General features: G+C 53.2%; 3 protein-coding genes across 7 annotated transcripts in view; 2 read left to right on the top strand and 1 right to left on the bottom strand.

Moving 5' to 3' along the window:
* Positions 1–1,636: 1,636 nt before the first annotated feature.
* Positions 1,637–4,386, top strand: FAM98C (family with sequence similarity 98 member C). Of its 3 annotated transcripts, none has more exons than XM_011233115.3 (8): positions 1,637–1,788; positions 1,907–2,055; positions 2,134–2,268; positions 2,693–2,898; positions 3,135–3,212; positions 3,303–3,419; positions 3,763–3,930; positions 4,042–4,386. In XM_011233115.3, exons 1-8 carry the CDS (start codon positions 1,724–1,726, stop codon positions 4,183–4,185), a joined length of 1,062 nt encoding a protein of 353 aa, XP_011231417.2. In that variant the 5' UTR covers positions 1,637–1,723; the 3' UTR covers positions 4,186–4,386. The 3 variants fall into 3 exon arrangements, with proteins under 3 accessions (XP_011231417.2, XP_034528712.1, XP_034528713.1); XM_034672821.1 differs by having other exon boundaries at positions 3,303–3,518; XM_034672822.1 differs by having other exon boundaries at positions 3,303–3,518; positions 4,026–4,386.
* RASGRP4 (RAS guanyl releasing protein 4) lies at positions 4,360–18,186 on the bottom strand. 3 transcript variants are annotated; one of them, XM_011233116.3, is made up of 17 exons: positions 18,032–18,186; positions 14,961–15,145; positions 14,424–14,529; positions 14,234–14,296; positions 13,517–13,648; positions 13,278–13,431; positions 11,863–12,036; positions 10,595–10,711; positions 9,499–9,774; positions 8,354–8,434; positions 8,170–8,274; positions 7,926–8,044; positions 7,675–7,819; positions 6,842–6,878; positions 6,625–6,759; positions 6,394–6,506; positions 4,360–5,597 (listed from the first exon to the last, which is right to left on the bottom strand). In XM_011233116.3, the coding sequence occupies exons 1-17, from the start codon at positions 18,052–18,054 to the stop codon at positions 5,217–5,219; spliced, it is 2,346 nt and encodes a 781-aa protein (XP_011231418.1). In that variant the 5' UTR covers positions 18,055–18,186; the 3' UTR covers positions 4,360–5,216. The 3 variants fall into 3 exon arrangements, with proteins under 3 accessions (XP_011231418.1, XP_019662116.1, XP_011231419.1); XM_011233117.3 differs by having other exon boundaries at positions 5,456–5,690; XM_019806557.2 differs by lacking the exons at positions 14,234–14,296; positions 14,424–14,529; positions 18,032–18,186 and having other exon boundaries at positions 14,961–15,116.
* Positions 18,187–22,687: 4,501 nt separating this feature from the next.
* RYR1 (ryanodine receptor 1) overlaps positions 22,688–23,845 on the top strand; it is a 108,094-nt gene continuing 106,936 nt past the window's right edge. The window contains exon 1 of the mRNA XM_034639016.1: positions 22,688–22,801. Coding sequence (XP_034494907.1) covers positions 22,754–22,801 — 48 coding nt within the window. The 5' untranslated portion in view covers positions 22,688–22,753. The remainder of the gene's footprint in view (positions 22,802–23,845) is intronic.

Genomic DNA, 23,845 nt, shown 5'->3' with positions numbered 1-23,845 from the left:
ATAAATGACATGTTAGAAATATGTGCTATAAAGAAAAGTAAGTGGAGATGGGGGATACAGTCATTTTTAGCCAGGGCCATCAGGGAGGCCTCGCTGAGGAGCCAGCATTTGAATAAAGCCTTGAAGGAGGTGAGGGAGTCCTATGGATGTCTGCAGGAAGAACATTCTAGGTAAAGGGGAACCGTCCATGCAAGGCCCTGAGGGAGAAGCATGTCTATGTAAATCTGAGGGACATCAAGGGAGAGAGTGTCTGGAGGGGAGGAAGCAGGGGGGAACATATTTAGGGGATGAAGGTAGAGAGGTGACAGGGCAGATCTGTCAGTCCTTGAGAGGCATTGCATGGATTTTGCTGGTCACCCTGAGTGAGCTGGAGATAGGGAAAGGCTCCAAGCATGGGAGGGCTGTGACCTGACTCAGGTGTTTACATGTTACCTCTGGTTGCCTGTGGGGAAGAGACACTGGGGGTGGGTCGCGGGGTAGGGAGCAGGGAGGAGGTCATTGTCATGATCCAGGGGACACAAGGGTACACGAGATCAGGGTGAGAACAGTGGAGGCAGGGAGAAGTGGGCAAGATAATGGATCTATTTTAAAGGTAGAATCCACAAATTTAGATAAAGAGTTTGCAAAGAAGAAAGGAATCAAGGCTGTGATTCCAAGGTTTTGACTTGAGCGATTTTAATGTTTTATTAAGGTCAACAAATGGTCCTGAGTACCCAGCCTTGGGGCAGGCAGCCCTATGGAGGATTATAATTTTAACAACAGTAACCAAAAGAGTAGCTGTACTAACAGTGGTAATAGGTTAAGTGATTAAAAGCATGGACTTTGGAATCAGATGTGAATTTGAGTCCTGGCACCACCACACATTCACTCTGACTTATTCTGTCTGAACCTTGTCTCTCCTCCCTAAAACGAACTAAGATACTTAGCCTAGTAGCACCCACAAAATCCTCAATATATGTTATTAATTGAATATCCCTATATGTCTACTAAACACAGGACTCATCCTCACAACTCTTAAATAAAAGTAAGTTTTATCCCCATTATACAGATCAGAAGCAATTTGCCAGGGATACAGAAGTGCTGAGTAGTGGAGTCAAGCCCTAAGCCTTGTTTGCCTGACGCCCAGGGTGCAATCTCTTAATCACGACATATATTGCACCTGCTTCCTCTCCAAGGCCTGGGGAGAAAGAAGGGTGAAGGCCCAACTGGTGCATTGTTATCGATGAGAAGGGCGGGTGTGTGTGAGGGGGCGAGCCGGGCTTCCTGAGTCCCTGACGTAATTCCAACCCTATGTTGGAAACGAGGAAATAAGTTTCTGCCTTTGGAGCGGAGTTGGGAGAACAACACTTGGTCTACGGCACTTCAAGAGCAGAGGGAATCTGAGTGAGGCTGAGAAAAAGGAAATCCGTTTCTAAGTCGCAGCAATAGCGACACCCGCTGGCCTGTCGTGACAGCTGAAATCCTGAACGCACGCGCTGCATTTACAGAGCTGGGGTTTTTCCACGGTCTAGACGGAGTTAACCGAACGGCTGCGCTCTAGCTCCCCGCGCCGGCGGACCTGGGGGCGGGTTCTGCTGCCTCCTGCACCAATCGGGACGCCGAAGGCCCTTAGGGGCTGATTGGTCGGAGCCGCGGCGGGGCGCCGACTGCCCACGCCGCTCCTGGGGCGGGGCCTCCCGCCGGCCGGCAGGGGGCGCGCGCCTGGCGAAGAAGCGACGCTTTCATGGAGGGGGCGGAGGCGGAAGCGCGGGAGGGGGCCGCTGTGGCCCGGGACCTGCTGGCCTTGGGGTAAGGAGAACGGGGTGTGGCTGGGGGTGAGGGCGGGGGTGCAGGAAGGGAGAGGTTTCCCCTCAGAAATTGCTATTGACCTTCCCAATCCCCTCCCGCTGCCTCGGCCCCGCCACAGGTATGAGGGCTTCTCGGGGGCCCAGTCGCTGGGCGCCTCGTGTCCACACTTCAGGGCGCTGTGCGCGCGGCTGGCGGCGGAGCTGGCGACTCTGGGCGCCCTGGAGCGGGAGCGAGGGGAGAGCGCGGAGGCGCTGAGGGCCGGCGACGGTACGTGTAGGGAGGGCGGCCCGGAGGGTGGGGCCGTTGGGGTTGCCGCCGCGCCCTGACTTGTCCGACCTCCTGCAGGCCCCGGCGAGGAGGACGAATTCCTGCGACAGTTGGCCGGCCTGCTGCGGGAGTTGCACTGCCCGGACCGCGCGCTCTGCGGCGGGGATGGCGCGGCGGCGCTGCGGGAACCCGGCGCCTCCCTGCGCCTGCTGCGTGAGCCGGGGCTGCGGAAGAAGGAGAGGCTACGGCCTCCAGAGGGGCGGGCTCAGCATAGTCAAGTGAAGCCAGGGTTCGCCCCCAGGGGGCGTGGTCAGACTTGAGGCGGGCGAGAGGGTTCGACGTGGGTGGGGTCAGAATTTTGACCCGAGTGCCTTGACGTTCAAGTGGGTTGGATTTGATGTAGCCGGCCAAGTGGTCCCGATGTGGGCGGGGTTCGAAGTCCGAGCAGAGGACTGGGTCTCAAAGTGGGTGGAGCTTATCCTGGAGGTAAAACCAGGGTTCTAGGTGGGCGGAACTAGAAGGCCGGAGTATTGGAAGCCTGGGTTTTGAAACAGATGGAGCTTTTTGACCCCGGTGGGTGGGGTGGCAGCCCTCCTTGATTACAACGCTTGATTGCAACGCTCCCTTTCCCTTTTAGGTTTTCTCTGCTCGGAGCTCCAGGCTGCCCGCCTCCTTCGTCTGTACCCCCGGCTGGATCCCAGCCCCGCACCGCTCTGTGGGGAAGGGGCAGAGGAGGGAGCTGGCATGGTTCAGGAACTGGTCCTTACCCTCCAGGCTCTGGGGCTACCCAGACCGACGCCTGGGACCGCCGCCAGCCGGCTGCTGTGGCAGTTGCATGACAAGGTAGAGAGCTGGAGTCCCTTCTGCACCGGGGCTACCCCACTTTCCTTGTAGGGGGAGAGTCCTTTCAACAAAAGCGGTTCTGGCAGGAGTGCCCCAGCCACAGGGATGTTTTTCTAGAGCTGTGACCACCCTTCTTGATTCCGAGGCCTGGGTCCTCAGGGCCACGCGGAACTGGAATCCACAGAGAGTACATCTGGTTTCTGCCCGGTTAACCTCAGACTCCCTTCTCCCGTCAGATCTCTGAGCTGCTGCCTTCCCTGCCCCCAGGGTTCCTGCAGCCCCTTCTCAGCTTCCCGCTGGATGCACCCAGATGGGTAAGACTGTATAACTGTATGTGAACAGCATCCTCCCCCCAGAGATGGGAGTGAGGGGGACCCCTGGCATGACTGAGACCTTTTCCCCAGGAGGCATTGGAGTCTCTGTGCCAAAGGCTGGGAGATCAGTACTGCTGCCGCCGCTGCCTTCTCCTGAAACGCCTGGACCTCACAGCATCTTCTTTCCACTGGAGTGATCGGGCAGAGGTGTGGGACAAGGACTTTGGCAGGAGCAGGGAGGCCCAGTTGTGGGGGCTACCACCACAGGAAGGAAGAACAAGGGCCAGGAATATGACCTTACAGCAGGTTCTTAGACTCTTGTAAGGTTTGGGGGCTCTAGAATTTCAGGGCCTCCAGGGCATTCTAGAATCTAAAAAAGGTCCGGGGCATTCTAGAATTCCCAGCTCTGATCTGTGAGTGTCTTCAGAGCTATCCCTCTTATTTAGAGATGTGAGAGGTGAGGCCCTAAGTGGAGGGAGAGATGCTTCCAAGAGGACAGATCCCACCTGGGGAGGGCTCTTAGCCACTTTCTCCATGCCCCCCTCCCCAGGCCCAAGGAGAAGCCATGAAGGCAGTCCTGATCCCAATTCGAGAAGCTCTGACCCCAGAATCAGATGTTTCCATTGCACACATCCTGGCTGCCCGAGCGGACCTGTCTCGTCTTGTCCCAGCCACCAGCAAGGCTGCCCGCCGAGGGACCTGCTGTGCCATCAACAAGGTGGGTGCCTGGGCGTGGGGAAGGGCCCCCACATCCTTGCCCTTCAAATTTGGCTCTCTGGTCCCCTTGTTCATTTTTCTTTCCTGAAACTCAAGTCTGATCAACTCTCAGGTGCTTATGGGCAACGTGCCAGATCGGGGGGGCCGTCCAAATGAGCTGGAGGCTCCCATGCCCAGCTGGCAGAGCAGAAGAGAGGACGGAGGTGGGCGGAAGGCAGGCCGCCAGAACTGGGGTCGCAAGAAGAAGAAGAAGTAAAGGGGGACTGGTGGTTGGGAGGGGGGTCTTCTGTGACATGCTGATGCCATTGGTAATTCTTGGGGAGTCACTTTCAGTTTCTCTTGGCATCTGGCTCCCAGGCCCCACATCCCCTGCTCTTAAGGTCCCAAATGTCCTCCCCCCATCCACCACTCAACAACAAGGACCATGTTCTCTGGAAAATAAATTTAATTTATGACAGCTGTAGGACCTATCTCTGGGGAGGCCAGGTCAGGGGTGCTCAGGTTTGAGGAGGGGTAGGGGTGTCTTTGTCCTTTGGGTCTCAACAGGCCCCTGTTGCTCTGACCCTCATAGTCCTTTGCTATTTAGCAACACATCTTTCCTTTCTTGTGGGCACGGGGAAGGAGACATGCAGGCATTGGACAAAGAGTTCTCAGGTACCTGCCAGGTGCCAGCCCTGTTCTCAGCACTAGGGATACAACACTGAAAAAATATAGGTTATAAAACCCCTGCTCTTCTGGAGTTGACGATTTCTGGTGAAGAGGAGCAGACATTCAACAAGATAAATAGGTAAAAAGTATAGTTTGCTAGATGAGTAAAGGACTTTAGGGAAAAATAAGGAAGGGAGAAGCAGGACTGGGGGGTGGACTGCAACTTTGAGTATGGTCAGAGGGGCCTCCCTGAGAAGGCGACATTAGACCTAAGTCCCAAAGAGTGAGCCATGTAGGCCTCTGGAAGAGCATTCCAGGCAGAGGGAACTGCCAGTGCAAAAGCCCTGAGGTAGGAGTATTTTTGGCATGTTCAGGGACCATAGAGGCCAGTGTAGCTGGAACAGGATGAGTAAGGGGTGAGTGGTGGTAGGTGAGGTCAGAGAGGTGATGGAAACAGATTGTGGGAGGTGGGCTGAAGTGAGGACTCTGGCTTTTCCCCTGAGTGAGAGGGAGGCATGGAAGGGCTCTGAGTAGGGGAGGGACTCAGGTGTTCACAGGCTCCCTGTTCCACCTCTACTCTAGCCTTCTCTCCTGTCTCTGGAACTTAGGCACTCTGCCTCCCCGGCCTGACCCGTGCTGTCAGTGTAGCAAACTGGTAAGGAGCTTCCATTTTAGAGGCAGACAGAAGACCTGGACTTCAATCCTGCCTCCAACACTTAGGAGCTCTGCCACCTTGGAGAGCAGCTTAACCTCCCTGGGCCTCAGTTTCCTCATGTGTAAAATGGAGATGTAAGGAGTTGGTGAGATGATCCTTAAGTCTAGACAGATCCAGCATGAAACCGCACAGATACAGGGTGCAGGGAAAGGGGAGTACAGGTTGTGGCCATTCTGAGGCAAAGGAAGAAAATAACTTTCCGAGTAAGAGATGACAAAGTCTTCACTGAAGGTGGTGTGGATGGGAAGGCGGCGGTGCCTTTGGGGGTCCTGCTGGAGGCCGAGTAACAGGACTTGGGACTGACTCTGGGGAAGGTGAGAGACAACAGACCAAAGTGGGGTCTAGGAATTCAGCTTGGAGGACTGAGCGGGCGGCGAGGCCGTCGTTGGGAGGGGCACCTAGAAGGAGGAAGACACTGGGTCATGTGGGGAGGGTGTGGCGTTGAGGAGTCCGGGCACTGCCAGGGGCAGAGCTTCGCGGAGACTTTGTTTAGTAGATGAATGAAAATTCCTCTGGACGTTCTGATTTTTAAACTCATTCTGAAGGTCTCTACCTTAGGATAGTAAGATTTACTCCACTGATACCAATTACAGCTCCTGATGTATTGGGCCTTATCAGTGCCATTTTCTTCTTTTTCCTTTTTTCTCCTCAAAATTCTTTTACTGTTCTAGTGGCTACCCCCCCACTCCAACAAATTGAAAATTTTATTTTTCTATCAACATTAGAAATTAACCAGGGTCGGGGCGCCTGGGTGGCACAGCGGTTAAGCATCTGCCTTCTGCTCAGGGCGTGATCCCGGCATTGCGGGATCGAGCCCCACATCAGGCTCCTCCGCTATGAGCCTGCTTCTTCCTCTCCCACTCCCCCTGCTTGTGTTCCCTCTCTCACTGGCTGTCTCTATCTCTGTCGAATAAATAAATAAAATCTTTTTAAAAAGAAAAAAAAGAAATTAACCAGGGTCTATACCCTCCTGCCCACGCAACTGAGGACTCTTGCACCTTTTTGCTTTCCTGTGCTTCCCCAAGTCTGCCTGGGTTCCCCCAAGCAAATGCCTGGTCTCCCCTGTATTCAGTTGATGGTGGGATGGCAGTTCCTCCTTACCATCTCTGGCTCCCAGGAAGGGTGTGGGGGCTCTGTCTGGGTCCAAGCGTGGCAAAGGTGGCACCCTGTTTCAGGTTCCAGGGATAGTGTGTAGGAGAGATTGTCTTCCGAGCCTGTTTGTGGGGTGATAGATGAGAGGGATGTGGGTATGATGAGAAGGGCCTCATGACGTTGGACTTAATCCCCATCCATCAGGCCCCCTTCCCAGGACTGCCACACGCTGGGTCTTACCACAGCTGGCATGGGGAACCAGTGTAGGCGGGACGGGGGCTCCAGGGGGGCTCATGTCGCCCTTGGCCCCTGGCCTCTTCTTACACTCCACCTTTACCCGGTCCCTGCAGTGTTTGTGGCAGCACAGCCCACAGTCTGGGGGAAGGTCAGCAGTTAGTGGTCAGAGGTCCGGCCTGTAGGTGCTAGACTCCGTCCCCACCACTGAGGCCTCACTCACCCCGACAGCGGTAGCCTTGCTTGGTGACACCCCAGAGCTGGGAAGAGAAAGCAGAATTGGTGACACAGGCTAGGGAGGGGAGAGAGGGCTGTAGATGGGGGTGGGGTTGCTCTCTGGAAGTGTGGAAACCATCTGGTTTGGGAAATTCTCAAGGCTAGAGGCTTAAGTGGGGACGAAAGGAATTTGGGGTTGCAAGTTTGGGGGAGTCATCTAGGATATTAGAATTAGGTAGAATCTGGAATTCATGAACTATAATTTCTCTGGGAAGGGATTGTGTCTGTTGTATCTTCTGCTGTGTGCCCCCCTCCGCAGCCCTCAAGTCTAGAACAGCTTGGCACACAGGAGGTATTCCGTGAATAGGAAATGAATGAAAAGTGGGTTTGGGAAGTAATCCAAGGTTTGTGAATTAGTCTTGGTTTGGAGATCGCAAATCTGTCCATTATCCAGAGTTTGAGGATGACTTGAATTTGAAAATTATCCAGGGTTTGAATTATCTGGAGTCTAAAGACTTGGAAATGGATACTGTTTGGAGATAATCCACCCAGGTGTGTAGATTATGTAGGGTTTTAGATACCCATACATTGGCAGTGATTCAGGATGGAGATACTGGGGATTTGGGCATTATCTAGACTCTGGGCATAGCCAGTGTTTAGGGTTTATATGGGATGTGGGGATTATTAGAGACTGGGGGTTTTCTGGAATTTGGTGATCATCTGGGGCTTGGGGACTGGGAGCCCTCCAGGGCAGGGCTGGCCGTCTGAACCCAGGCTGTGAGGAGTCAGGACCCGGGACTCTCCAGGGGAGATGGGCCCTAAGAGGGGCAGGGTGCTTACAAAGCCACTGCAACTATCACAGAAGGTGGGCTTGCGGAAAGTGACCTCCTGGAAGTTGTGCAGGAAGGCCAGGCCCAGCTTGGAGCAGATGGCGCTGGCCCGGAGCAGGTAGCCCGTCAGCTCTTCTCGGCTGTAGGAGCCATTCCTAGGGGCAGAGAGTGCACCTCAGCGTGCCTGGCCCCTTTGTCCCGGGAGTCCTGGCAGCCCCAGTAGCCTCATCTTTGGGGGACCTTGAAGTCCAGAGTACTTACCCCTGGTGGGGGGGTGGGTGAAGCCCATGGCAGGCAAAGGGGAAGTTGCCTGAGAGTCGCTCAAAGTCCTCCTGGGAGATGGTTCCTCGGCCTTCAGGGTCGTAATTCTTGAACACAGACTTCATAGGAAGGAGAGGGGAAGGCCAAACCATGATCCTCATGGTCTTAGATCTCCTCTGGGTCAGGACTGTATAGATACCTTCCTTCCTGGCCCTCAATGGTCAGGCCACAGTCCCCTCCTTACCTCCACCAGCTGCTCCACGTGCCGACCCAGGGTGGCCCTGTCAGGCTTGGGTGTCACGCCAGGGGCCCACTCCACCACCAGGGGCGCTTTGAAGGGGGAGGGTGGCTGGGGCAGGGACAGAGGGGCACAGTTAGTCAGTGCGTGGCCTTGGGCTGGTGGGCAGGGGTCAGGGGTCAGTTCTCACCAGACTCTTGGGACAGCGGGGCTCCCGGGCATAAGAAAGCTCATAGATCTCATCCTCCGTGTAGAAGAGATCCAGGGAAAGCTGGGGGTGGTGGGGGGGAGGGCGTTAGAGATCCTCATCTCCATCCTCCTGCCTACAGCCTGCACCCTGCCTGGATCCCCACTTCATCCTCTTCCCAAAGCCCCTCTTCTCTGGGGACTCCTAGGCTCCTCTGTCCCATCGAGCCACCATTCTGTCTTCACACACCCGTTCCCCAGTCCAGAAATGCCATCTTCTCGCTGAGGCTTTTTTTTTGGGTCCTATTTAAAATTGTAACCCCTATTACTTTCCTTGCTGGTTTCTACTTTAGTTTTCACTGTTAGCACTAATCCTCTGAAAGACCATATGATTTACTCATTTACTTTGTTTTATTGGCTGTCTCCCCTACTGGGAAGTCAGCCCCACAAGAACAGCAGTTTTTTTCCTGACGCGCTCACTGCTGTGCGCCTAAGTGCCGAAAGTAGTGTCTGGCTCACAGCAGGTGCTCAATAAATATTTGGGTTGATGGCCTTCTAGAGTCAGCAAAGCATAGAGCCCTGGGCACTAATCATCTTAGGGCAAGGCCAGCTTCCCAGGCAGGCCCCACACTTGGAAGGACCCCACTTCATTTAATGCCCTGCTGTCACCATCTTGAAATTCTGAAGGATTTTGAACAGGGAGCCCCACATTTGCATTTTGCACCAGGCACTGCGAATTACGTAGCTGGTCGTGTCTTGGGGTCCGAAAGTCAGTCTTAGACTCCTTGGCCTTTAGAATCCCAGTCTCTGTCAATTCCTAGCTTCTTGGGCAGGGCAGGAGAATATATATATTATTATTTATATTATATAAATAGAATACAGCCAGAATCCCACACTCCCAGTCGGAGGATGTAGTGTGGTGGTTAACATGTGCTAACACAGGCTCTGAGGCTGACCTGCTGGGGTTCAAATCTAGGTTTTACTGCTGGGGGGCAGCAGACCAGTGACTTCACCTTGTGGACCTCAGTTTCCCAATCTGTGTAATGGGCACGACAAGGATGCGGGCCCTCCCGCACCCAGGACCGGAAATGTCCTCGGCCTGCAGGCTCGGTCTCCGGGCGCGCAGGCCGGGCGGGGTGGGCAGCTCACCGTGAGCAGGTGCAGCAGGTCCTCGCTGGCGCCGCACGGGGGGTGCTGCCTCTGGAGGGCTGCCAGCTCTTGCAGCCGCAGGTAGAGGTTGTTGAGTTTGGGCAGGTGCAGGCGGCCGTCAGGCAACCGGTCGGGCTGAGCCTCATGCAGGGACACCAGGTCTTTGAGGTGCACGCCCAGTACGGGCAGCCGGAAGCCCGTGCAGTCAGCCCAGGTGCGGCGATAGCGGGCGTAGTTGTTGTGCGCAGCAAGCAGCTCTGACAGCTCTAGAAGGGCCTGTGCAGGGAGGGGGGCATATTACAGGGGGGATGTTATGAGGGAGGCCCTCTTGGCCCCCTGGAGGGGAGCATCCTGGCAGCCTTCCGTTTGGGTTCTGGACTCCCAGGGGCCTAGTGGCATTTTGGACATCTCCCAAAGCCCCTCCATGTCCCACCTTGGCCTCAGCATCCCTCCCCCCGCAACTGCTCTTCCTTTTGGGTCCCCACCTCAGAAAAGCTCCATAGCCCCCATTCCCCAGGCTAGAGTGATTTTTTTCCAAAAACTGAAGTCTGATCATGGGTGCTGTCATCATTACCAAACCTTTCCTAGCTCCCCATTGCCCTCTGGATGAAGCCCGGACACCTTGGTTCAGTTTGCCAGTCTCAGCGGGAGCTTCCCCCTGGGCACCTCCAGCCTAATTTCCTGCCAGATCCTGACCTCACACACTAGACTCATGAATAACTCACTCTCCCCGTACACCTCCCGGGACACGCTTAACCTATGCTCCTCCCATGAGTGGCCTAAATTTGGTGTCCTTAGGGGCATCATTTCAGTCCCCACCTGGACTGCAAGTTCTCTGCTACCATCTCTTTCATCTGTCTCCCTCCAGTCCTGCTCAGGACTGGAAACAGAGAGTGGAGAGGGGTCAGCATGATGCATGCATGATTGAAGAGGCAGGAAGAAAGGCAGAGGAGGACAATCTGGGGTTCTGTCCCAATTGGAGAAGGTCTCCAGGTGGCTCCAGGGCCCCTGAGTAGGGATGGAGGGGATTGGGGAAAAGTGTGGGGGTTCAGGATAATTGATCGCTGGAACTCTGGGGAGAATAGTGGGGGCTCACCTTGGTGCTGTCAGGGCTCAGGTGGGCATGGGAGTCCTTGAGTCTGGAGATGGCACTGTGACACAGGCCCCCCGTGACGGCCATCAGTGTGTTGAAATTCTGTAGCTGGTGGAGCCTCTAGGAAGGAAGAGTGTTGCAGTTGGGTATCACATGGAGGATAGGCAAAATGGGGGTTCCCATGACTGCATCCCAGCTGAACTGGGGAGTCAGGCACGTGTGGGTATGGTGTCAGGCAGGAGTGGGTGTGTCAGGAAGGAGTGGGCCACAAGCAGGTATATGGGCATTACATGAGGGGTCAGGCAGGTGATAGGCTGATATGAGGTCCGAAAAAAGTGTGGGGAGGGATCAGGCAAGTGTGAGGAGTTAGGTTTGGGGACTAGGCAGGTGTGAGAGATTTGGACAGATGTCAGGTGACAGACACCTGGGGGTCAGACTGCTCTGAGAGTCAAGTGAAGACGGCCTGGGCTCTGGGCTGGAGTAGGAGGAGTTAGGAGCCAGGTAGAGGTGAATGGGGCCAGAGTGAAATGGAAGGGTCATGAGTGTGGGGTCAGCTGGGAATCAGGAGCAACTGCCTCATCTCCCCCTTTTTCAAGTTTGCAGGGCAGAGGTCGCTGTGGGGAGGGGGTGGAGCCAGAGAGGAGACCCCGGGCAGGCGCTAGAACCTCCAGGTCCGCGGGGCTGCATGGGCCAAGCAAGGGGGTGGAAGACGCGAGAGGAAGGGCGTGGCTTGCGAGGAAGTACGCAAAGGGGCGTGGCCACGGTGGGGGAAGGAGGCTTCCTTTTTCTCTAGAAAGGAGGGAAGGTATCTATTTAGGGAAGGGGAAGAGAGAGGTTGTGACACAGTGGGGCTGAGCCAGGGAGAAACCTGACGTGATGGGGAGGGAGACATGCAGTCTGCCCCGAAGGGACGGCTGGGGCCTAGAGACCAAGGTGGAGGGTGACGCAAACGTGGGGGCCTGCCAGAGACACTTTCACTGCCCTGTGGACAGAATATTCGGGCAAGGGGGGACGTCGTCAACGGCTACGTCTAGGACCAAATGGGGGGCCAGGGCGGGTTCGACATTGGGTTGATATCATCGGGTTGATATCAAGGCCAAGGAAGAAATGCAGTCACAGTCCCGGGTTAGAACCTCAGGACTGGGACCTCGGGGGCGGAGTCGGGATGGGCGGGGTCGGGGTGTGGATGACGTCACCGCCAGGGCTGGTCAGCTGTGGAGGTCAGATAAGTGCGCACGGCGGTTCCCTCAGCCCCTCCGGGCTGGCCTCACCTGTGCCACCTGGATGAACTTGTCCAGCACCTGCGCGCGCTGTGCCGGCCCGGGACGGCTCAGCACCATGACCTGCACCCAGCGGGACACGCTGTTGCTGAGCCCTACGGATCCCTCCAGGGCCGGGCAGCCCCGCACGGAGCCCTGCAAAACGTAGCCCCGCAGGTCCTGGGGCTGCGGGTGAGGTGGGTGTCAGGGTGGGCAGTGGCGCGTCGGCCTTGCCCTCACACGCCCATCCCCCCAGCAGTTGCGACCTCTGAGGCCCTAGTCTGGCTGTCACATGTCCTTGACGTCACCGAGGCCCTCTCCTTCTGAAGAGAAATATTTAAATAAAGGCAGGCACTGTTCTGAGTCCTCTGTCCTAGTAGCTAATTTAATCCTCACATCAACTCTACGAAGTGATTACCATACTATATTATTCACATTTTAGAGATGAGGCCGTTGAGGTACAGAGAAAATAATCTGTCCTGGGTCACACAGGTGTGAACCCAGTCTATTGCTCATGACTGTATACCTGACTGGTATACAGTCAGCAAAAGGAAGCATGACGAAGAGGACATGAAAGCAGTTTCTATTTGTTCTGCTCAGGGGGTCAACATTCCATACCTACATGTAGTGCACCCTGTCTGCAGTACATGTACTGTTCACGCAGTTCATGAACAATCAGGAAATTTCCACATTAAGGAAGGGGATCACTGCCTTCCCTTGAAGTGGTGATGGCAACAGCTAATACTTATATATAGGTGGAAGCATATGAAATTATCATTTGGGTAGGTAAAATATGGCAATTTCAAATCGTTCTACCAGGTAGCATTCACTCTGGACCAGACATTGATCCTATGAGGCAGGAAGTGTTAAATTCCCCTTTTTACAGATAATGGAACCGAGGTACAGTGAACTTAAATGCTTCTCGAATAAATGAATAATTAATAAAATATTTTGAGCACTTACTATGTGCCAGGCACTGTGACAAGCATTTTTTTTTAAGTAGGCTCCACGCCCAGTGTGGGGCTTGAACTCATGACCCTGATATCAAGACCTGAGATCAAGAGTCAGTCAGATGCTCAGCCGACTGAGCCACCCAGGTGCCCCCCAACAAGCATTTTTAAATGGACATATTAATTTAATTCTGCCAACCATGTAATAAAGTATTATGACCTCCATTTTATAAATGAGAAATCTTGAGTCCCAGAGAGGTTGAGAAACTAATTCAAAGTTACACAGATAAGGAAGGGCTGATGGTTTTGAACTCAGGGGCTCTGTCCTCAGCCCGCTTAACTCATTTTCCCGAACCTTCTAGCACCCATGTTTGAGAGTTTGAGATCCCTGCCCCATATCCATATAGGGGTCCTCTGAGCCTTGCCAGGCTCCATCCCACTCCCAGCCATCCCCTGCTGGGGGAAGGGACTCCTCACCGTGATCGCCTGGAAGGACCGGAACTCCAGATAAGTGAGATGCTGAGCCAGCTCCCCGGTCTCCAGGTGGTCGAAAAGCAAGGACACTTTGCGCTTTTTGCCTAGGCCTGGGCTGCTCATGGGGGGCGGGGGGCCAGGGCCACCCGGGCTCAGGCTGGGGGGATAGAGGGCAGGGTATTGGAGGGGTACAGGGTGGAGGATGTGGGGGTGAGGAAGGGGGTGAAGAGTGACCGACTCACAGGTTGGAGGAGTCTCCCAGGCTCCTCTGGGCAGAGTTGCCCTCCTGCTCCACAGTGGCCCAGAAACGACCTATAACTTCTTCTAACTGAGGCTCTTGGTGTACCGTCTCAGGGTGTTGGGTCAGCCAGTATCTGAGGGTGGTGTAGAGATGGTGGGATGAGGGTGGGGTAGGGGTGGGGAGGGTCTCTAAAAGGGGTCTCTTGGGCTGAGGAATTTCTAGGTGCCAGACTAGGGGTCTCTAGGATAGGACTGGGGGCCTCTAACCACAGGCTTGGGAATCAATGAGAGATAAACTGGGGGGATCTCTTGGAGGTGGAATTGCTAGGAAACAGGATAGTGGGGGGCAGGTCCCAAGAACTAAGCTGGGGCCTCTGAGGGGTGAGATTTTTGGAGAACAAGGTGAAGGGTGTCTTAAAAGTTAGGCTAGGGTATGTGGGGGTTGAGGAAGCAGAGCTGAAAGTCTCTAGGCATCAGCTATGAGAGGGTCTCTAGGATTTGGTCGTGGGTCTCTAAGAGTCGGAAAGTGTTCTAGGGAGCAGAACTGGGAGGGTCCTGGAAACCAAACTAGGGCTGTCTCAGAAGTGGTATTTGGAGGAGCAGGGCTTGGTGGGTTTGTGGGGAATCGGTCTGGGGAATCTCTGGGAGGTGTTTTTTGGGGGTAGGGAACAGGATGGGGGTCTTGGGTCATGGGGGTGGAGGTCTTGGCCCAGCCCTACCTGACCAGGTGACAGATCTGCAGCCGCCTCTGCTCCTGTGTGTTCCCTGTGGCCTCCTGGTACTTGAGTTCTGGTCAAGGTTCTGATATCCAGCATCCCAGAGCTGCCTGTTCACCCTGTCCCCATCTCCCAGATTCTCACATCTCTGCCCTCTCCCCTCCACCCCCTGCTCATGGCCCTGGGAGGATATAAGGTCAGCAGACGGGCAGCGAGGTGGGCAGAAGGCAGCACCCAGCTGTGCATGGCCAGTACCATGTTGAGAATGTGGTCCCCATGGCGCAGGCTGCCAGCTGAGTCTGGGAGCAAGAGAAGAGGACTCTGTCGGAATGGTTCCTGGGCAAGAGACTACACGGTCCCCAGAGCCCGTCGGATAGGCTGGTTCAAACTCCAGCTCTACCTGTTTCTCCCTGCATGAACTAGGGCAAGCAACTTGGCCTCCTGGCCTCCTGAGGGTGTCTCGGTTTCCTTGTCTGTACTGGGCATAGACCAGCACAGCATCTGGCAAGTCATGGTGTAGACGGAAATAGCATCAGACCTCCTCCCCCTCCGCATCTCAGGAAAAATAAATGCACATGTTGTTCTTTTATCCCGAATGTAGTGATTGGTTCCACACACCCTTGCTACCATTTTATAACCACCCCCCCAAAAAAAACCCTGAGGCCTTGAGAGAAATGGCTGCTTTACCACCTCAGGACTGGAGAGCCTGGCCAGGGAAGTGGACACTCACCGAAGGACTGAATGCATTTCTCCAGCAGCTCGTCTTCACTGCAGCCGCCTTCATTCAGCATGCCCAGAGCCATGGAAGCCATGACCTTGCTGATTTCCCGGGGGCTGGGGCACGTCTTGTGGCGCCGGGCCTGTCGGGGCCGGCCCCGCCCCCCTGTCTTTCCTGGGCATTCTTGGTGAGACTTCCTGTGGGCACACCCCCCCCCAGGGAATCATGGGAACCCCTTCCTTTGGGCAGACCCCCAGAATTCTTCTTGACCCCAAAATCCCAAGTCATCATGGGGGAAAACCCCTGGAGAATTCCAAATCATGGGAGCCTTCTCTTACAGGTAAACTCAAAAGGTTACTCCTGCCCCTTCAGGGAATCAGGGGAAAAGACTCTCAAGATCACCCTGAACCCCCAGGAAATCATGGAGAAGAAGACCCCAGGATTACTAAGGAACCTCCAGGGAATCATAAGAAAACCCCTTCTTCCAGGCATTGACCCTAAATTCCCCTTGACTGTATAGTCCCAAGGCTATTATGGAGAGACTTCCTGTTGGCAGAACCCTGGGATGACTCTTGATCTCCCAGAGAATCATGGGAAAAGACCACCACCCCACCCCTCATTCCCTCAACTCCCCCAGTCATTCCTCCTTCTCAGATTCTGCCTTCAGGGAGACTTCTCAGAATTCCCCTTTGCTCTCCAGTGCTGGTCCCTCCTTCCACCAGCCCTCATGAAAGCAGCAGACCCCCGAAATTCCATCTGTCCCTCCTCTCTGAGCTGGACCCCTTATTAAGGTGACAGACCCCTTCCCCAAGCCAGTACTTGGATAGGACCTGAGTCTTAGCCACCAGCCTGGGTCCCTAGGTTTGTAGAGAATATATGGGTGCAAAGTGGCCTTACCAGGGCTCTTCAGAGCTGGGCAGGGTCCCTGCGGTGAGGCAGCTTCAAGGAAAGTTTAAAAATAACCCTCGCTCTGCCTTGTGCCTCCCTGAGGCTCGTGTTCCAGTTGGGGAAAGAGGGTAACGAAGAGACAGAGATGGTGGAGGAAGGAGGGAGCAGAATCCAGGCTGAATGGGCTTGGCTTCCACAAGGGTTAGACAAAATGGGATTAGAGAAATTTATGTTGGGTGTGTGACTGTGTGCTAGTCACTTAATGTCTCTGGGCTTCAGTCTCCTCACATGAAAAATGAGAGTCATCCTTGGGCCTTCCCCAGGAATTTATTATGAACATTCAATGCCTTGCTCTTCAAAAGTGCTAATTAAGGGACTTAGTTTGGGGTGCCTGGGTGGCTCAGTCGGTTAAGCATCTGCCTTGGGCTCAGGTCATGATCCCAGGGTCCCGGGATGGACCCCTGAGCCCCACATTGAGCCCCTCACCGAGCCCTGCATCTAGCCCTGTGTCAGGCTTCCTGCTTGGCAGGGAGTCTGCTTCTCCTTCTCCCTCTCCCTCTGCCCCTGCTTGGGCTCCTGTGCACATGCTCTCTCTCTCTGTCTCAAATAAATAAATAAAATTAAAAAAAAAATAAGGGACTTAGTTTGTTCAGGCTGTTAAGTGGCTAGAGATGGGAAAGTCAAACTTGAGATACAGAGAAAGTGATGGGGCAAACTAGAATCCAGGCCTTCTGCAAGAGCAGAAGTGGGGAGCCCCTCATCACAAGGGTACTGCCATGTCCCTGGTGCATCCTAAGGGTCCAAGGAATCAGTCCTGAGTGTTCCTGGGCTGTCATTTACTGAGTCATGAGTATGTGCTGGGCAGAGGTTTAGCACCTGTCTAACTTTGGTTCTCAAAGCATGGTCCAACTGATACCACCAGCATCACCCGGAAACCTGATAGAAATACAAAGTCTCGGGGCGCCTGGGTGGCTCAGTCGTTAGGCGTCTGCCTTCCGCTCAGGGCGTGATCCTGGCGTTATGGGATTGAGCCCCACATCAGGCTCCTCTGCTGGGAGCCTGCTTCTTCCTCTCCCACTCCCCCTGCTTGTGTTCCCTCTCTCTGGCTGTCTCTCTCTCTCTCTGTCAAATGAATAAATTAAAAAAAAAAAAGAAAGAAATACAAATTCTCAGGTCCCGTCAGAGACCTACAGAATCAGAAACTTTGGAGGTGGACCTGGCCTTCTGCCTGTGTGTATGTGTGTTTTAAAGATTTTTTACTTTTAAGTAATCTCTATCCCCATTGTGGGGCTCAAACTCACAACCCTGAGATCAAGACTCGTGGGCTCCACCGACTGAGCCCGGCTGGCGCCCCGAGGGCATGCTTAAGCTTGAGAACCACTGGTTTAGACCGTTCTCACTGAGGACATTCCGATCCCTCTGAGGAGGGACTATGATTATTATATTAACAGAGGAAGAAACTGGGGCACAGAGCAATTAAGTGACTCACCTAAGTTCACACAGCCAGAAAATGAGGTAGCCAAGTCTCCACCACTTAACTGCTGGATATTATGGGGAGGGGACCCCTTTGCCCATCTGAGACATGCCAGAGAAGGCTGGAGGGGCTACCTAGGCTAGCTACCCAGGAGCTACTCAGCCACCATCGCCCCCGTGAGGACAGGAAAGCAAGCTTGTCCAGGTCATAGGAAGCCTGTTCCAGAAGCTGCAAGGCTCTTACCTGTGGACTGCCTGCTCCCCGTAGTGCCTGGAGTGGCCAGGAGGGGTTTAAGAGGCAGGGGAGCTGCCTTGCCCTGCGTCACACTCCCCTCCCCAGGGGCAGGGCTCTGCAGGAGCCTGGAGCTTCCCCGTCTAGGAGCAGGGGGCAGCAAGGGAGCAACTGTGATGGGAAACCGGGAAAAGCCCAGGGAGGACAGAGACACCCAATCTAGGGAGCAAAGAAGAGTGGGGGCGGGGCAGAAGGGGCTAGAGAGCAGCTGAAACTCCAGAGACAGCGAGGACGACCCCCAGATGCTCAAACACACAGCCCCAGCCCTAGCAGCTCTGGACTCCCTGAAGTACTGTTCACCTGGTGCCCCCTGCTCCTGCTCCTAGAGCCCGACCGCCACCAGCTGCCTTAGGATTCCCCAGCCTTCCCACGCAGCCAGAGGCCCAGGGGCTCAGGGCACTCCTGGTCTCCTTGGGGAGGGTCCTCTCACCTCTTGCTGTCTTTCCTGTTCATGTTTCCTGGTGGGGGGAGGGGGTCTTGCAAGAGTCTGGCTCAGTTCTTCCCCCTCCCCAGTGCTCCAGCTTCTTAGCCCCTTGGGAGCTGGGGCCTCCTCTGTGCTAGGGAAGGAAAGAGGAACTGCCCCTCCCCACCCAGCCCCAGGCCAGGGGGAAGGAAGAGGCTGGGGAGAGACCAAAGGTCCCCCCTCCCCCACATGGGGATCCCTTCAGGCTGAGGTTTCCGGTGCTGCTGGCCCCCACCCACAGTCGCCCAGCGGGCTCTCTCTCTATCTCCCCCATCTTTTGGTCTCTAGACCCGTGATTCTCTGTTCTGTCACTGCTTCAATGAGAGCAGTTGTTTTAAAAGTATGGCTATTATGACACATTTATGTAAAAACATGTACTTAGAAAGTCCGCATTTCTGTAAGGATATATTCATGTATCTGAGACACAAAGGTTTGAATAGAAAGTCACAAGATATAATATTTTGTATATTTCTTCTTATGTTTCTTTTATTCCTGGTTTCATTTTAATAACACCATTTGTATCCCAGAAAACATTTTCACCTTATTACTTTTGTTGTAACAAACGCTTATGTAGTGCCTACTGTATACCACAAAATGCTCCAAGGGCATTCAAAATACTAGCTCGTTTCATCATCACACAATCTTAAAAACTGTTATCTTATTATAAAAAACATTATAGATGGAGTAAACCCTCCAGGGCCCCATCCCCCCTTAGGCAGGGGTGGCCAATATCACATATTGTTGGGTTTCATTTGACCTGTTGGTTGTGCGTTTGTTTAGGCACATAAATACGTGCTCATAGAAACACAGACTTTTCCTTTGAGTATGTGTGGGGTTTTTTCCTTTTCCTTAAATGTGTCATGCTTGTCATTTGTAAATTGTACAAAAAAAGCACAAATCCTTGAGTTGCGATAAACTGAGTGTATCTACATGACAGTGACAAATTTGAGAAACAGAATATTTCCATCCTGCCCAAACCCCCTGCACAAGCACCATCCCAGCCCTGCCTCCTGAAAGTTGCCACTAGCCTGATTTCTAGCAGGGTAGTTTTGCCCAGGGTTTGAGTTGCTTATACATGGAATAATTTATTGTTTCTGATTTCTTCCCCTTAATAATCATGTTTTTGTGATTCTTGCATGTTACACTTCGTTGTAGTTATTCCTTTGGGTTCCTGCATCGTGTGACTATTCCACGCTTTCTTGAGCAATTTTCCTGTAACGGACAGGTGACTCACTTCCAGTGTGGGGCTGTTGTGAATAAGGCTGCCGTGAACCTTCTAGCACCTGGTCTTTGGCTGAACGTTCAAGTGTGCTCTCCTGTAGGTAGGTACCCAGGAGTGGAGTAAATGGGTCATAGTAATTAATATGCTTCTGCCAAACCTAGGGTATTAGTAATTCAACCAGAGTTCTCTTAGAAGTATATTTTTACTCCTTTCCTCTTTTCACTACAAGAAGTCACCGTGGATTTTTCTTTTTCATGCCAGAACATTTAGACAAGCAGAGAGCTCATGCTGTTTAACTTTTTCCTGACATGACCTACCATATATTCTCAGGCCCTCTCTCTCTGTCTCTCTCTTCCTCTCCCTGACTTTTTACCACAACCCCCCCCCGCCCCCAACTCATCAAGTCTCAAGTGGTGCTGTCCATATCTCAGCCCATCTCCCCCGCACCTGCATCGCACGAGGTGATGTAACACTGCTGGCTGAGCGGAGCTTGTGGTGTTTCCACACCCCCACTCCCCCTCACCCCCACCCTCGGCACCCAGAGAAGCCTCAGGAAGGGAGGTCTGTGCAAGCGCCCCCCTCAAGGCCTACAGGGATGGTTACTACCCCCAATAACACCATCAACCACAAAGGAAAAGGGCTTCTGAAGCAAACCACGAAAATTTACAAGGCATATGCATTTGACAATATCAGAATAAAGATTTCTTTTAATGAGGACACTATGGGACAAATAGATGAGATGACAGAGTGGGAACAGGTATTTACAATGTCTAAAATCAACAAGAAATTAACCTTTACAAGGGTGACAGGCACAGCTGCGAGTCAGCAAGAAAAAGAGACAGCAACTCTGATAGAAAAATGGGCCAGGAGTGTGAGGAAATGACCAGGAAACCCCAAGACTCTGACAGGCACCTGAGAGGATGCTAGACATGTTTGGTAGCTGATCAAGGAAGTGCAAATTAAAACAACAGTGAGTCATCCCACTGGTCTGGCAAAGGTTGGGAGTTGGAAAATGTCAAGTGCAGGTTGGGGATATGGGGCTCTGGGAACTCTGATTCCCAAGGGCCACTTGGCATGACTTAGTCAAAGTTAGCTCCTGGGTGTGTGTACCGGGACATTTGCTCCCAATCCCATAAAGGGACATATAAGGCTCTTTCTATGAGCTAGGGGCAGCCTGGGTGTCACCCCAAGAGGAGAGTCACCAGGAAGTCCTGCAAAGCCCCACAAGCCCAGAACAATGTCCACAGAGCAACATGGATAGGTCTTAAAACACCTCATGATGACTGACCAAAAAAAAAAAAAAAAGAAGAAACGCTATTAATATCTTATGATATAATGCACAATGACACGGAATAATTTTGTTATACATAAAACTCGAAGGAAAAATTTAATATTTAATATGCAAGCTTGCATGATATAATGTATATAGATAAACATAGTTACATTGCATTGTGTCATTGTATTAGCCTAAATATATAATTATATAATTATGCATTATATAATTCAAGAATATGATACAAACCTATGTGTTGTATATGAAATTGTATCAATATATCAATATTTAAGTATATGACATACCAACGTATTCTACATTTGACCTTTTTTTACAAAAGATTTATTTGAGAGAGAGAGTGAGCGAGCACAGGGAGGGGCAGAAGGAGAGAGAGAAACTTTAGCAGACTCCGCGCTAAGCTCGGAGCCCCACACGGCTCATGACCCTGAGATCATGACCTGAGCCGCAAACCGAGAGCCAGAGGCTTAACCGAGTGCACCACTCAGGCACCCCCATACATTTAACATTTTATGTATAATTTTATTGAACTTCAAGATACTGTTTTATATAACTTAATAGATACCATTACGTGTTAATAATTTTAATATTATCAATAAGTTACCTGTGTCAGTAAGTTACCATATCATAGGCTTTAAAAGGTTTCCTCATGGGATCTTCCCCATGACTCCTCCCCCAGCCATGTAGGGACTATTCCAAATTAGCCCAACTGACAGATGAGGAAACTGAGGCCCAGAGGCACGAAGGTGTATGCCTGGCAGGAAGCCCCGGCGTGTGTGGTGTCCTGCACTGGGCCTCCAAGCCTCACGGCTGCCTGTTTAACAGAACTGCAGAGGCCAGTGTCCAAGCTCCAGCCAAGCTCCCCAGAGCCAGGGGTGGGGAGGTGGGGGCAGTGCGCCTTCAGGCCATGGAGGGCCCTAAGCAAGAAAACACGAAGGAGCTGCTTAGGTCTCTCCTATTTAGCTGCTCAGGTCTCTCCTATTTACAAAACACAGGGAGCTCATCTGCATAAAGGGGTGGCCCTCAGTGGCTCAGGCAGCCCCTGGGGAGAAGGAAGGTTAGAACTCTGGTGGGGGGGGGGATGTCTGGCCCTGTGGAATTGGTTTTTTGTTATAATTCGATTTTAATATATATCAAGACAATAAAGTGGAATGGGTAAGAACCCTGGCACTAGGTTCAGATCCTTTGCTCAGCCTCCGTGTGACTCAGGCAAGTCACTCCACCTCACTGTCCTCAGCTTTCCTCATCTGTAAAATGGGCACCAGAAGGCTACTGACTTCATAAGATTGTTTTGAAAACTACATCATTCATTCAGCTCCTTAAAATTATACACGGTGAGGACCACACATTTTGATTTCCTCTTCTAAATAATGTGAATAATAGCAGGATTGTCCTGACAACTAAATGAGATGCAGTAAAAATATCTTTGTTTGGGGCCTCAAATACAACAGGTGCACAAAAGACGTCTGCTATGGCTATTATTCCTGCCTCAAAAGATTTGATGATGATGATGATGATGTTGATGATTTACGTGCTGTAAATAAATTCTCTCATTTAATCCTTGCAAAGGCCTTGTGAGGTAGGTATTATTGATATACTCCTTACCAACTGGGGAAACTGAGGCACGGAGCAGGGATGTGACTTGTCCGAGGACACATAAGGGAGTGGCAAGACTGGGATTCAGATCCAGACTGGCTCAGAGTCCTTGCTTTTAATCACTAAGTATGGTGCTTTTTAAAGTCGGGAGACCGTGGTGTGCCTCCCAGCTCAGCTGTTGCCATCAAGCCGAGGCCTCCCAGCTCAGAGCCTCAGTTTGCTCTGTGTGAAATGGGAGAATGACCTTCCTTACCATGGAAGTGGAGAGGAGGCAGCTACCTTCCAGACGCTCCCCCTACATCCCACGCCACCTACGGGTACCTCCCGCCAAGGTTTGGGGTCTGCGGGTGGGGCTTCGGTGAGGGGGCGTGGCCTTGGACGTCCTGGCCCAATGGGAACCCGGGGGGGCGGGGACCTCCTCCCAGCTCTGTCCAGCACGCGAATCCTCCTCGCAGTTCCATCTACCTCCCGGGTGCCCCAGAGGTCTCCGACCCCAGCCCACCCCCAGCCCACCCGCCCAGCCTGCAGCCCCCTCCTCCTATTCCCCGACCTCAGCCCGCGCCCCTCGGGCCTCGACATCATGGGTGACGGAGGAGAGGGAGAGGATGAGGTCCAGTTTCTGCGCACGGTGCGTATCTCTGTGTTGGGGGGGGTCACTGGGGCTACCTCTCGGGTCCCTCTGAGTGTCTCTTTGTCTCCGGATGTCTCTGTACGGATTGCTGGTGACCTTGGAGTCTCAGGGCCTATTCCTCTGTCCCTTTGGGTAACTGTCACTCTTTCTCGTTTGTCTCCGTCTCGCTCACCTTTCTCATCATAGAGAATTAGAAGAATTTGGGACTGCAGAATGGAGAAGGGGAGGGGGATCTTTGGCCACCCTCCCTTCTGACATCAGCTATTTATCCCAGAGAAGGGGGGCCACTGAGGGAGCACCTCCCTCCCACCACCCTGGAAGCGGGCACTTGGGGAAGGTGGTTCTAATTCCTGAGCTTAATTTAGCCCTTTCCCCTCCCCCTCTACACCACCTAGCCTGATTCTTTTTTCCTCCAGACTCTGACCTAATTTAAATTTTGGGAAGGGGGCTGGAGTGGGCTGAAGGACCTAACGTCTTTGAACTTCCAGTCCTTGCAGGTCTCCTGGGGAGACCCTCCGGTTATGGGTTATCTTTCTTCCCTCCTTCCTTTTGGGTAGGAGGGCCAAATATGGCTGCTAAAGGTCTCTGCTAAAGCTCTCCCTATCCATCTCTTTGGGTTGTCTCTGTGTTGCTGTCTTTCCATCTCTGTCTCTGTCTTTGTTCTTTGGCTTTAGGCCTTCTGCATTTTGTTCTGCCTCCCTAGCTCTGTCTCTCCTGGCATCTCTGATCCCCTGCTGGGGGGCAGGGATGGGAATTGGAACAACAGGTGTCCCTCCCAGAATAGCCGGCTTTTCTGGGGCCTGGGCAGAGGACAGGGAGAGGATGGGGGGGAGGGGCTGCCCATCTCAGAGTCCTTCCCACTTTTCCCTCCCAGTGGCTGATCTGGGTGTGGGGCTGAGTGTATGGGAGGGGATGTTCTCTCTTCTGGGCCAGGTCTGCTGACCCTGCGCTAGCCCCTACCCTCCTCCTCCGAGGCCCTGGGAAATGCTGACACAGCATTCCGGGCCCCAGAATAGGACCCTGGTGAGCTGGGTCCGGTTT

Source organism: Ailuropoda melanoleuca, chromosome 12 (genome assembly GCF_002007445.2).
Source record: "Ailuropoda melanoleuca isolate Jingjing chromosome 12, ASM200744v2, whole genome shotgun sequence".
In the NCBI taxonomy this organism is placed as follows: Eukaryota; Metazoa; Chordata; class Mammalia; order Carnivora; family Ursidae; genus Ailuropoda; species Ailuropoda melanoleuca.
The sequence above is the reverse complement of the archived record's forward strand: the minus strand, read 5'-3'. Positions and strand labels throughout refer to the sequence as shown.